The 14,196-nt window shown below is 35.0% G+C and overlaps 1 protein-coding gene across 1 annotated transcript in view; it reads left to right on the top strand.

The window, feature by feature from the left end:
- Positions 1-14,196, top strand: part of LOC133178515 (metabotropic glutamate receptor 5-like) — a 62,295-nt gene that overhangs the window by 46,238 nt on the left and 1,861 nt on the right. The window contains exons 2-7 of the mRNA XM_061313204.1: positions 1,788-2,037; positions 3,777-4,009; positions 5,364-5,613; positions 9,511-9,700; positions 11,420-11,543; positions 13,010-13,907. Coding sequence (XP_061169188.1) covers positions 1,788-2,037; positions 3,777-4,009; positions 5,364-5,613; positions 9,511-9,700; positions 11,420-11,543; positions 13,010-13,907 — 1,945 coding nt within the window. The remainder of the gene's footprint in view (positions 1-1,787; positions 2,038-3,776; positions 4,010-5,363; positions 5,614-9,510; positions 9,701-11,419; positions 11,544-13,009; positions 13,908-14,196) is intronic.

Genomic DNA, 14,196 nt, shown 5'->3' on the forward strand with positions numbered 1-14,196 from the left:
TGTTTGTTTGTTTTTGTTTTTGTTTTTTGTTTTGTTTTTTTTTTGTTTGTTTGTTTTGGTTTTTTTTTTTTTTTTTTTTTTTTTTTTGGTTATCGATTTTTAAAAGTTACATTTTCTTGAAACAAAATGACATTCTTGTATGTTTCTTGCTGGAGCAAAAGGAAAAATGCAACGAGTAAAGACACCCACCTTCACAATTCCTCGGTATTCTTCACAAAACAAGAAGTTTTCTCATGGCAAATATGAACGAAAAAATTTTGGACAAAATATTGTGTGCCCTATAAATCTAGAGCGAAAATATTGGACTTGTCATTTGTCAATTAAGTTGTGTATTCGCCAAACCTTTTTAACACCACTTCTTCTTAAAATGTATGTACGAAATACATACCGTGGTGTATTAAGACATGCAAATATTTTTCTTATTATGGTGAAGAATATTACCATATGAAGAAAAAAATGCATGCATATCCTATACATGTATATACAACCGTGAAAAATACAACGCCGTAATGTTACAAAAAAGTAGAACTATTTTCACTTTATCTGCTACCATCTGTATCATAAATCTTGCTATCTGCACATTGAAAATGATGAAATAAATGGCAATATCTATTACAACAAACCACTCATTGCATGTTTATAACGATCTACTCAATATCTAAGCCACAAAGAGTGAATTATGTTTCACTTTGACATTCTGCGAATGAGAGTCCGGCGCATTCATTACAGACCTACATAGCAGTCTACGTTACGTGTTACGTGTTGAGTCGTGCCTTTGGTGTCATTGGTTCATTTTCTAGACAATTCAGTATGTTTTCAATGGCTTCGCTAATAGCTCAGTTGGGGAAACTCTTAGGTGACGTTATCGTTGTTCCGTATCAAATTGGTTTCCATTAGCAAGTGTTAATGGAAAACTTGTCAATATTATAATATAAAACGGTTGTTAGCCCTACGTATCACTTTACATTCAGTTGATCAGTAATTACTCGTTTTTTCTTGATGTTCAATCAAGGAAAATTAAACGTCTCATTGCAGATGTGTATTTTTGATAAATTTAATAATATTTTTGTCATTCAACAGTTTTGATTCATATTACTATATACATGGTATTCTGCTTTTTTAAAAATCAATTTGATATTTTTTGACGCGTCTCACACGCCAAGAAAACAAGTCGGATGTGTTTCAAGAGATGGTGGAAGAAATTCTTTTTTTTTTCATTTGTTCGATTTATTATACATGTAGATATAATCATTATGATGCTAGAAAATAATTTTTGGGAAGTCTGGAAATTAGGATACATGTTATATACATTATATCCATACATGTACACAATTAATAGACGTTCTGGTTTTATTGGGGTGTAGATTAAATGAATGTCGTAAAATTTGAATAATTACTTTTTTCTCTCTATTTTTCTTAATTAAATAAGGTTTACTGGCAGAGTTACTGATGTTGATAAAAATGCTTATGCAGATTTTGTATTTATAAAAGACAACGATGTATTTAATGTATTCTATACTTTGACATCAAAATATACATCTACGTAAGTATAAGTATTGAAACAATATACACATTGTGAATAAGGTGCGCGCTGCAAAAAGCTGACTATAAATATAAATTTTCTTTTACTACCCCACCCCAAGTGCGACCAAAAAAAAAAAAAAAAAACAACAACAACAACAAAAACAAATTACTGACTATGTACAAGTATTTTTGCAAAGCTATCAAGACCTTGAGCTCACTTCTTGCACGATTTGCATACTGAATATTATTTTTTTACCTTGAAGGGAATTATGGACAAAGAGGAATCGAATCATTTACAAAACTAGCAGAAGAAGCTGGGGTGTGTATAGCAAAAACCGCCAAAATTGCACGTGGAGCTACGGATGATGAACATGTAGAAATTATTAAGAACCTGATGAAGAAAGAAAGGGCAAAGGTCATTGTATGTTTCTGTGACGGGGAGACGGTCAGGTCGCTCTACAACGCAACCGCAATGGTACCTGGTGCCAAAAACCATTTTCTAGTTTTAGGAAGGTAATATAATGTTTTGTTGTCCCTACATCTAATTGAAGTTGTTAGCAATCAAAAAATATATCAGGCCCGTAGGAACGTTTTCAAAAAGGGTGGAGGAGCAACCCCCCAAAAAAATCTGATAAGAAAAAAAAACAAAACAAAACAAACAAACAAACAAAAAAACACACACACACAAAAAAAAACTTAATTGCTGAATTCCTGGAAAAAGCCAGTGCTCGGCCTCACAACATCTGAATGAAAATTTACTATAGCAAAATGCATGTACACATGTACTATACTCAGAAAAAAGGGCGGGCTCCCTCCCCTCCCCCGTAAATGTATATGTAGTAAATGTAAAAGGTACTGAAGCAGGTGCTTCTGGAGACAATGTTGTTAATCGTGATGACATACACGGTGGCTAAAAAATATCCAGCCCTGTCAATTTTTGGAGAGGATGAGTCCATTCCTCATGAATAAAATATGAAGAAAATATTGGATTTCGGTCATAGGAAAGACATTTTCAGAAGTAAATACTTCAGCAATTCAGTGAGCTATTTTATAAACATTAAACTTCCATTACGTAAAGCGAAACGACGATTGCTTTATTGATGCTTGAAGTCATCTGGATTTGCTTTCTATTCACTTGCGAATTTGCAGCTTTTAAAACAAAACACAAAAATCAAAGAGTTTCAGATATTTAAATTCTTAATGATTTAAAGAGCATTTTTAAATATAATTTTTTTTTAATCTAAATAATTAGAGAGAAAGAGAAAAATGTCAACCAGTATTGTTTTCTCTAAAGGTTGTTTGAGAATTGAAAAATGAAAACAGAAAAAAAATATTGTAGTTTAGATATATCACAATCGATTTATACTTAACATGGTGTAAACAAACACTTAAACATATCTTTCTAGCTCTACTTCTTATGCTTTACGTTTTGGATACTTAAAAAACAAATAAGTGTAAGTTCAAACTTCAACATGTGCATCTAATATATGTTTATGGAAAACTAAAAATCGATGCTTTAATGTCAAAGTGATGGTTGAATCTTTTAATGTTCGAATGATGGTTGTATCCTTTAAGTTTAAGTGATGGTTGAATCCTTTAATGTTTAAGTGATGCAATCATTTAATGTTTTATTGATAGTTGAATCCTTTGATGTTTTAATTATGGTTGAATCCTTAATGTTTAAGTGATGGGTGGATCCTTTAATGTTTGAGTGATGGTCGAATCCTTTAATGTGTAATACGTGATGCAATCATTTAATGTTTATTGATTGATTGATTGTATGTTGTTTAACGTCCCTCTCGAGAATTTTTCACTCATATGGAGACGCCACCACTTGCCGGTGGAGAGCTGCAAATTTTGTCCTATACTCGGCACTTACGGCCATTGAGCAGTGAGGGATCTTTTTCGTGCCAGCACCTACTGCGACACGGGACCTCGGTTTATACGGTCTCATCCGAAGGACCGCTCTCCACGTCCCACAGTGGGATTCGAACCCGCGACGTAAGGATCAACTCCTTACTTCGCGACTCTAGAGCAGACGCTCTAACCACTGCGCCACGTGGGCGACCATTTAATGATTAAGTGATAAATATGTGAATCCTTTGATGTTTCAATGATGGTTGAATCATTAATGTTGAAGTGATGGTCGAATCCTTTAATGTTTAAGTGATGGTCGAATCCTTTAATTAAATGTTTAAGTGATGGTTGAATCCTTTAATGTTTAAGTGATGGTTGAATCCTTAATCTTTAAGTGATGGCTGGAACGACAGACCGGACGTTGTCAGAGGAAATGAAGAAAATGTAGCTGGAGGGATGTCAATCAAGCTGACGTCACCAAAAATTAAGGATTTCGATCCCTACTTTAACAGCCTAAACCCCTACACCAACACACGGAACCCTTGGTTTAAAGAATTCTGGGCAAAAACCTACGATTGCACATTTGATGACAAAGTAGTTAAAGAAAAAGGATTCAAGAAATGCACAGGTTTGAATTATAGCATTTTTTTGTGAGTGCATTTATATAGAATAGCATTGTGGACACATAGAGATCACTCAATCCGCTGTCTACTTAGTGGATTCCAACTCACCCTTCCTTGCAATCGCAACTTCTCAGGCCCAGAAAATTAACATCACCCGATGTAAACTGAAAAATTGTTCAAAATGGAGTCGCTTCCTATCAATCAAAGTATTGGCTAGACAGGGTTGATTGTCTCTTCTGTAGTATAATTTAGGTTAAATCGTTGCATTCAATGAAGTATAGATTCAGACTCTACAGATAAGAGGTTTTTCTAGTTTTATTTCAATGTTTCTGAGAAGGGGGTTTTGTGGACAGCTGGACGCCTTATACCGATTGTCGGAAAGGTCCGAGAAGTTGCGATTGGCCTTCCTTGAAGATCTAACTATGTCTGTTCAAAATGTGAAATTGAATGTATACACATCTATATCTAGGTCTTCTTCTTGTAAAAGCATATAAAACATATAAATCTGGAATGCTATGTATTTGATACATGTATGTGCATTTTCCTTTCATCCATGCATTCACAAATGATACAAAAGGTATTCTATAGTACACGTCAAGGATGAAATGTGAAAAAAAATAAGCAGTAATCAAGCTCAAATGTCCATAGGAACAATACAAATTGAGAGCAGACAAACACGGACCTCTAAAAACATCAGAGGTGGGGTCAGGTACGGCATGCCCTGTCTACTGGTCACACCCACCGTGTGCTCCTTGTCATGATCAGGCAAATGGAAAAATCCGTAGACAATTCAGTGTAAAAATAATGGCCTAACAATTTGTATGAAAAACGTCAGTCAGCATGAGACTAGAGAGTATTTGCTAACAAGGTCATAGTATCCACCATAGAATTTGCGAAGTGTTGACTTGAAACGGGATTGTTGTCATCTTTGAATCATCAACTTATTTGCTAACAGCTTGCCTCGTGTAAGAAATTGTTCGTACGTAGAGCATGTTCTTGAGTATCGAATTAACTGGGAGACATAAACTCCATATGCAGGTAATAATGGTATATTGCTGCATGACAAGGGGATTTGACGATAGAATGATAGAATTCATCAGGGTTATCATAAAGTTTTGTTGTAAGGTTGCTATTAACGTTTTTGTTCTGGTAAGGAACTGTCAAATAACACTAAAATTATTGGAATGAAGCACACAAAGAGAAGTAAAATTATTATGTATTTTAATGCTTAGTTTGTAATATAAATTTTGTTTAATTATACTTTTTTACAATGTTCCAAGGGATACAGTCAGGTAATCCACATAAAACACACCATGCACGCAATTTGTCAATATTCAAATAATCTTAAAATTTTCACAGGAAAGGAAACAAGGAGAAACGGAGAATATGTACAGGATTCCAAACTTGGTTTCGTCATCAACGCTATATACACCATGGCGCATGCGCTACACAATATGCGGGAGGACATATGCGGTAGTAACGCAGGGCTTTGCCCGGAGATGCTTCCAGTCAAAGGAGAACTGTACCTAAATTACCTATTGAATGTTTCTTTGACAACCTATAGCAATTATGAACTTCACTACGATGAAAACGGAGATCCGCCAGCAAGGTATTTGATATCCATATTTACTCGACCTGAAATTAGGTTTAGTATATTTAAAGTGTTTCTAAACATATATAGACAATCAAAAATAAAAAATAAAACTGAACTTTTAATGAAACCCGTGATATACCTTAACTATAATACAGTATAGCGGGATTTTTAGCGGGGTGCTAACTTTGGCTTATTTTAACGGTTTGGTATTAACCCGCTAAAATTGTAATCGCTAATTTTGCACCTTAACGTAAAAGTACAAAACTCAAGAAAAATAATTCTGATCAACCCGTTATTGAATATTACGCCTTTCTGTGCTCTTGTGTAAATCGGTATATTATTCAATTGTACAGAAGGCTCACTTAAGATATATTTATGTGTCTAAGGTACCTGAAACACTCTTCTGTTAAGCAACACCAAAAAATTCTGGCCTTCGGCTTCATGGAACACCCTATCCGCCAAAAATAGTTCCAAAATTATTGGCATACCTTTGAGCATGCAAAACGCCCAATTTTACAACCGCTAAAGAAACCCACTATATGGTAACCTAGTTGATATAGAGGAGCTTCATAAAACGTCTGGTCACTTTAATCGCTTATTTCTCACAAATAATCACATTTCGTAATTAAACGGCGAAAGACCCCAAACTACCAGAGTTATACTTAGAACCTGAAATGACAAACTGTCCCCCTAGATATTGGCATACAAGTATAGAATAAAAATCGTATTATTTTGCATTTCTTATTGACTTCTCTGCAAACAAGGACTTAATTTGATAAAATGAATTTTCTTCTTACCCACCAAATTTATTGAATTATGGTTGACCATCATAACATCTCGTTTCCCAAGTGCCCATTCCATGCGTTTTATTTACTCTCAATTATGCGTGTCATTCTTGATAACATGTACGTGATTTATCAAATGGCAAAGCAATTGTGGTACAGATAAACATGTTTATGTTTTGAACTGTCACAGTCACTATTCAAAATAAACTATACTAAAAATGAATTAAAAACAAAATTTCAGTTTCTTTTCCTTTATCTGGTAAATTTTTAGCTCACCTGAGCCGAAGGCTCAAGTGAGCTTTTCTGATCACTTTTTGTCCGGCGTCCGTCTGTCTGTCTGTCCGTCTGTCTGTCTGTCTGTCTGTCTGTCTGTCTGTCTGTAAACTTTTAACATTTTCGACTTCTTCTCAAGAACCACTGGGCCAATTTCAACCAAACTTGCCACAAAGTATCCTTGGGTGAAGGAGATTCAAATTTGTTAAAATGAAGGGCCACGTCCTTTTTCAAGGGGAGATAATAAAGAATTAGTGAAAAATTAATAGCATCTTTTAAAAATCTTCTTCTCAAGAACCACAGGGCCAGGAAAGATGAAACTCATGTGGAAGCATCCTCAGGTAGTGTAGATTCAAGTTTGTTCAAATCATGACCCCCGGGGGTAGGGCGGGGCCACAATGGAGGATCAAAGTTTTACATAGAAATATGTAGGAAAAACCTTTAAAAATCTTCTTCTCAAGAACAGCAAAGATATGTTGAGTCATATTTATATGGAAGCATCTTCAGGTAGTGTAGATTCAAGTTTGTTCAAATCATGACCCCCGGGGGTAGGGCGGGGCCACAATGGAGGATCAAAGTTTTACATAGAAATATATAGGAAAAACCTTTAAAAATCTTCTTCTCAAGAACAGCAAAGCCATAATGAGTCATATTAATATAGAAGCATCCTCAGGTAGTGTAGATTCAAGTTTGTTCAAATCATGACCCCCGGGGGTAGGGCGGGGCCACAATGGAGGATCAAAGTTTTACATAGAAATATGTAGGAAAAACCTTTAAAAATCTTCTTCTCAAGAACAGCAAATCCATAATGAGTCATATTAATATAGAAGCATCCTCAGGTAGTGTAGATTCAAGTTTGTTCAAATCATGACCCCCGGGGGTAGGGCGGGGCCACAATGGAGGATCAAAGTTTTACATAGAAATATATAGGAAAAACCTTAAAAAATCTTCTTCTCAAGAACAGCAAATCCATAATGAGTCATATTAATATAGAAGCATCCTCAGGTAGTGTAGATTCAAGTTTGTTCAAATCATGACCCCCGGGGATAGGGCGGGGCCACAATGGAGGATCAAAGTTTTACATAGAAATATATAGGAAAAACCTTTAAAAATCTTCTTCTCAAGAACAGCAAAGACATGTTGAGTCATATTTATTTGGAAGCATCCTCAGGTAGTGTAGATTCAAGTTTGTTCAAATCATGACCCCCGGGGGTAGGGCGGGGCCACAATGGAGGATCAAAGTTTTACATAGAAATATATAGGAAAAACCTTAAAAAATCTTCTTCTCAAGAACAGCAAATCCATAATGAGTCATATTAATATAGAAGCATCCTCAGGTAGTGTAGATTCAAGTTTGTTCAAATCATGACCCCCAGGGGTAGGGCGGGGCCTAAATGGAGGATCAAAGTTTTACATAGAAATATATAGGAAAAACCTTTAAAAATCTTCTTCTCAAGAACAGCAAAGACATGTTGAGTCATATTTATTTGGAAGCATCCTCAGGTAGTGTAGATTCAAGTTTGTTCAAATCATGACCCCCGGGGGTAGGGCGGGGCCACAATGGAGGATCAAAGTTTTACATAGAAATGTATAGAAAAAATCTTTAAAAATCTTCTTCTCAAGAACAGCAAGCCATGATGAGTCATATTTATATGGAAGCATCCTCAGGTAGAGTAGATTCAAATTTGATCAAACCATGGCCCCCGGGGTAGGGCGGGGCCGCAATGGAGGATCAAAGTTTTACATAGAAATATAAAGGAAAAATCTTTAAAAATCTTCTTCTCAAGAACTGCAAAGTCATGATGAGTCATATTTATATGGAAGCATCCTCAGGTAGTGTAGATTCAAGTTTGTTCAAACCATGACCCCCGGGGGTAGGGCGGGGCCACAATGAAGGATCAAAGTTTTACATAGAAATATAAAGGAAAATATCTTCTTCTGAAGAACTGCAAACCATGATTAGTCATTTTGATATGGAAGCATCCTCAGGTAGAGTAGATTCAATTTTGTTCAAATGATGACCCCCAGGGGTAGGGTGGGGCCCAATGGGGGAAGGAAAGTTTTACATAAGAACATATAGAAAAAATATTTCTTCTCAAGAACAGAAAAGCTATGTTTAGTCACATTGATATGGAAGCATCCTCAGGTAGTGTAGATTCAAGTTTGTTCAAACCATGACCCCCGGGGGTAGGGCAGAGCCACAATGAAGGATCAAAGTTTTACATAGAAATATAAAGGAAAATATCTTCTTCTGAAGAACAGAAAAGCTATGTTAAGTCATATTGATATGGAAGCATCCTCAGGTAGTGTGGATTCAATTTTGTTCAAATGATGACCCCCAGGGGTAGGATGGGGCCCAATGGGGGATGGAAAGTTTTACATAAGAACATATAGAAAAAATATTTCTTCTCAAGAACAGAAAAGCTATGTTTAGTCATATTGATATGGAAGCATCCTCAGGTAGAGTAGATTCAAGTTTGTTCAAATGATGACCCCTGGGATAGGGAGGAGCCACAATGAGGGATCAAATTTTTACAAAGGAATACATGGGAATTTTTTTAAAAAAATCTTCTCAAGTACAACAAAGCCATTTGTTATATTGACATGGAAGCATCATCAGGTAGTTTAAAATTCAAGCCCCCCCCCCCTTCTTTTCAATACTGAACTGATTGTGCTTTTGCCTAGCCAATGTGCTCAGGTGAGCGATGTGGCCCATGGGCCTCTTGTTTATCTTGTCTGGTAGATTTTCTAAATTTTTCTTGAGCATAATGTCTGCTAGTTTGTTGCTCTCTTTCGCTAACACTGGCATTTCTCATTGTCTTTTGTAAGATGTTTTTCTTTTTACCTTACTTAGGTACGACATTATGAATTTTCAAAAGATCAAAGACGAGACGGGAAATGTGACGTATAAATACCTCCGAGTGGGACGCTGGGAAACTGGTCAGCTCTCTATGAATGAGTCTATTATTTATTGGCCGTCCAGTGGATTTGGTAACCCGGAGGCATCCGTCTGCAGCGACCCCTGTGCCAAAGGTTCAATCAAGGTGTGTTTAATCAATACTTCAAATTGTTGATTTTTTTTTCAGAATTTAGTCAATGACTTGATATATGAACATAAAGTGTGAACGCAGTGCGATTCTAGGAATGATCTTAGCAGATTTATTAATATATAAATGTGGTACGTGACAATTTTGAAACAGAGTTAAGCCAATACAACGTGTACACAATTAACGAAATTATTTTTCACAAATTTCCTTCTCTGCCTCCCTCCCTTTTCATTAAACTCCTTTTGTTGCGTCGAAGTTTTACTTCATAAGTTATGCATCATTCATTTTCAAAATGTACGTATCCCCCATAGGCAATTTTGTTTGATAATGAAGCAAATTATTCATTAATTATATGCCAAATTTTTGGATTCAGTGATTGGTTGAATTGCAGAATGAAAATAAATCTCCAAAGAAATATAATTTAGCAAAAACAGTCAACACAGTACACGTACCTTTTCAAGATGTTTTAATCATACTTTATACAAAATTACATATTGGAAAGAGCAATTAACCTGTCTCATTATTTTCTGACCTTGACCTTCGTTATGACGTTTGCCTTCCCATATGACCTTCAACTTCACTTGTGAAGATTTTTTATTCAAACTTTGTATATCAAAATACATGTATGTACTGTGGAAGCATTTGAAGCTGTAAAATGATTTGATTAAACACTACGTACCATGCTTTAAAGGACAGCAACTGTACTGAGAGTATCAATACCTGTGAATAAAAAAAAAATCCTCTTTCATAATATTTTACCATTATCTCTGTCCAAAGAAGGAGGGTATATTTTTTTTTCATAGTGCAATACAAATTTTCTTGGCAGGGCATTCATGTCCAATGAACATATTCGTTTTTTTTTGGGGGGGGGGGGGTATTTATTTTTAAATACCGTTCTAAGTAATCAAGTTTCAAATGACTGAATTTTTTAATATCATTTTTTTTTTTGTTATTATTAACATCAGTTAGTATCTTCATTTTTCAAATTTCTGAGAACGTAACAAATCAACCAATCTGATTACATATATATTGAAATTTATTGTTTTTTTTTACGTCCTTTTACAGTTAAATTCCAGGCATTTCGAATTGCCTTGGAACTGACATGGAAAAATAATCTATAGATAGTTTGCTTCGGGATTTAATTGCTTCTGAATCCGCAAAATTCCCAAGATCTTGTAGCGACTAACGAAGCCGTTTATTGCAATTCGGAACATATTAGACGACTAATTGATGTATTGCGCAATTTCCTGTTCCGGGAATATCAGGCCGGTACCATTTTCAATTATTGGTTGACATTTTTTATGCACAAAGTAGAATTTTTATTGCAATTTTCTCCAGGGAAATCTATATAATCCAAAACAAAAGTAATTAGAAAAAAGTACATCTGTTACAGATATATTTGAATGATATTCTCGTCACATCGCAGGATTTGGTTAACAAATTTCAATACTGGTACGATCCTGGCGATGCTTTGTAAAACAATTTTTTCATGGCTCTTTTTTGTCCAACAAAGAAGGGATATTTCAACTGAAAACAATAAAATATATTTCTGTTATTCAAAAAGATAAACTTATTTTTTATGATCATACAGTAATAAAAACAATTTTATCGATCTTAAATAGAAAAAAATAATGAACAAAAATGTGCCGGAAATTTCTAGTACTATTCTTGGCAAAACTAAGGGAAATGATGAATTAACAGAAACTGATTTTGTAGAAATTAGACGAGCAGACGAAATGTTGTTGGACCTGTATTCCCTGTAAGGAAAACGAGATAATGATGGATTCCAACACGTGTAAAGCATGCGCAGTTGGCTGGTGGCCAAATGAGGATTTGACAGGTAGAATATCAAATTCATACTAGTATTTGTTTAGTATTGTGCATGTTATTTTGCAATTTGAATCATGCTTTAGTATAAAATTGACCTTGTGTTGTAATATAAGTATACAGTCAAACCTGTATTAAGCGACCTATCAAGGGAAATCCTTAAATGGTCACACATGACAGGAAGTCTCCTAATTCAAGGAATCATATTCTAGCAATTTCAATCTATGAAAACTTAATTGCAATTCATTTTTTTTTTGTGGTTAACTTGTTTACCTGTTTCCTGTCCTTCACTTTTAGTTTTGAATCATTTTCATTTTTCTTGGTAAAATATATGCAATACATATTCATTTGTACAAATTCTTTTATTTTTAATTACGTTAATTGTAAATTTATTTTTTGAAAAAAAAAATCCAAAAATGTTTTGTCAAATTTCACACTTTTACGACAGAACAGTGGATGTTAAAACTACTCATGACAAGATTATGCAAGGAAGGGAAAAACAAAACACTACGATAATTACAAAGAAAATGAGATACATGTACCCTTTTATGCGCAAGTACACAAATTTAATACAATTCTTGTCGAAACCATTTCAAACTTAGTCTATAATTAATTTTAAAATGAAGAATTCATGGGTGAAAATTTAGTGGTCGCATGTGACAGGAAGTCGCTAAATACAGGTCACTACTTAAAGGTTTGACATGTTAAAATGAATTTACCAGTATTTGAAAGATTTTGATGCGGATACTGCATTTTATTTAATGGTCAAATCGAATAAACCTTATTACCATATTATTTGGATCTTAGTCATTTTATTTATTGCCAAAAATTAATGTGTATACCTTAGACACCCTATTCCACCTTACTGCAAAACATTAAATTCTGTAAGCTGAGAGTTTGATTGTTTAACCCTTGCACATTATTTGATAAGAGCTTCGCAATCGACTCAGGTTGCAGATGCTTGTCAAACAGCGACAAATCACAGTGTCAATAATATGGCAGAAAGCTTGATTATACGATTTACTGCACCACTGAGAACAAAAAATTTGGGAGAGAACTTTTCTTGGAACATTGAATTATGGTTGCTTTCCCAAACTAGGAATTTGGAATTACAACTCGCTATCTTTATTTACGAAGCAACGAATGTCTGATTCTGACTATAGGCCAATAATCTATTGTGTACGTCTTTCGGAAAATCTTTTGATGGGCTAATGTTTCGATCGTGAAATAGAAAACATTGTATCTTAAAATACCTGTAGCATTACTTAATTTACAAAAGGAAGGTAATGGACTTATAATAACATAGGAGAAGAAATTAATTGTATCGAGGCATAAAAAAATCCCCCCTTCCTAATTTTCTCAAACTGCATCATTATACTTTAATATTGATTTTATATTAATAGTTTGTCTTATTGACAGATTTTACTGTTGCGTTTAATATTTGAAGGATAATAAAATATTTCAAACTGTCTCTTTCAGCTTGCAAAGAAATAGAGATAGAGTACTTGAAGTGGCACGACACGGAGGCGGTTGTGGCCGTGGCCTTTGCTTGTTTAGGAATTTTCGGCACACTTTGGATTGGCGTAATCTTCATATGTCACAACGACACCCCTGTAGTTAAAGCAACAACAAGAGAACTAATGTACATTATAATGTTCGGAATCATCATGGCATTTTCTTCGAACTTTTTCTTAGTGGCCAAGCCAACGATTGTGACGTGTTACTTTTCAAGGATTTTACCTGGCTTATCATTTTCCCTGATATATGGCTCTCTAGTCACGAAAACCAATAGGATCGCAAGGATTTTGCAAGAAACGAAGAAGATCATCACCAAAAAACCTCGATTTATGAGTGCGTCTGCTCAAGTTATTATCACTTGTATCCTTGTGGGAATAGAGTGTGCCATCATTACGGTGATGTTAATCATAGAGCCTGCTGATTCAATGTTGGACTATCCAACTATAAAACGCGTTAGACTCATCTGCAATACGACCACAATGGGCATAGCGGTCCCATTTGGTTTCGATCTGATGCTTATATTCATGTGTACGCTCTATGCTATTAAGACCAGGAACCTGCCAGAAAACTTTAACGAGGCGAAATTTATAGGTTTTATTATGTACACAACGTGTGTCATTTGGCTGGGGTTCTTTGCTATTTATTTTTATCTTGAGAGTGGAACAATGGTTTTTGCTGTGTCTATCGCCATAAGTGGTAGTGCCACTGTAGCCTTGGTGCTTTTATTTATCCCCAAAATATATGTCATTGTCTGTGCTCCAGAAAAGAACACAAGAAGTGCGTTTGCTACTTCCAAAGAAGTTCGCTGCCATATTGGGTCAGTTTCATATCATTCCGAAAGCGGAAACGATTTTGGGAAGTAAGTTGAAAGATTCGATTTATTACACAATAAGCTTTATATTCAGATAGATATTGAATACTCTTTAATGAGCAATACCAATTTCAGGTCTTTCTTAGCAACCAAGAGTACTTTTTCATTAATTTCCGTAAATAAATTCACAGATAAGCCTAAATTTAGAACATCAGGTCGTAAACAAAGAGAAAACCAATACTTGAGAATCCCTAGGAGGAAATCAAGGTGTCGGGAGACTTTATGTTTATGGCCAGTATCTGTACTGGATGATATATGTTATGACGTTAGAACGTTA

The sequence above is a fragment of the Saccostrea echinata genome, unplaced genomic scaffold (genome assembly GCF_033153115.1).
Source record: "Saccostrea echinata isolate AGI-Se365-2 ecotype Australia unplaced genomic scaffold, CSIRO_AGI_Sech_v1 ptg000003l, whole genome shotgun sequence".
NCBI classification, from domain to species: Eukaryota; Metazoa; Mollusca; class Bivalvia; order Ostreida; family Ostreidae; genus Saccostrea; species Saccostrea echinata.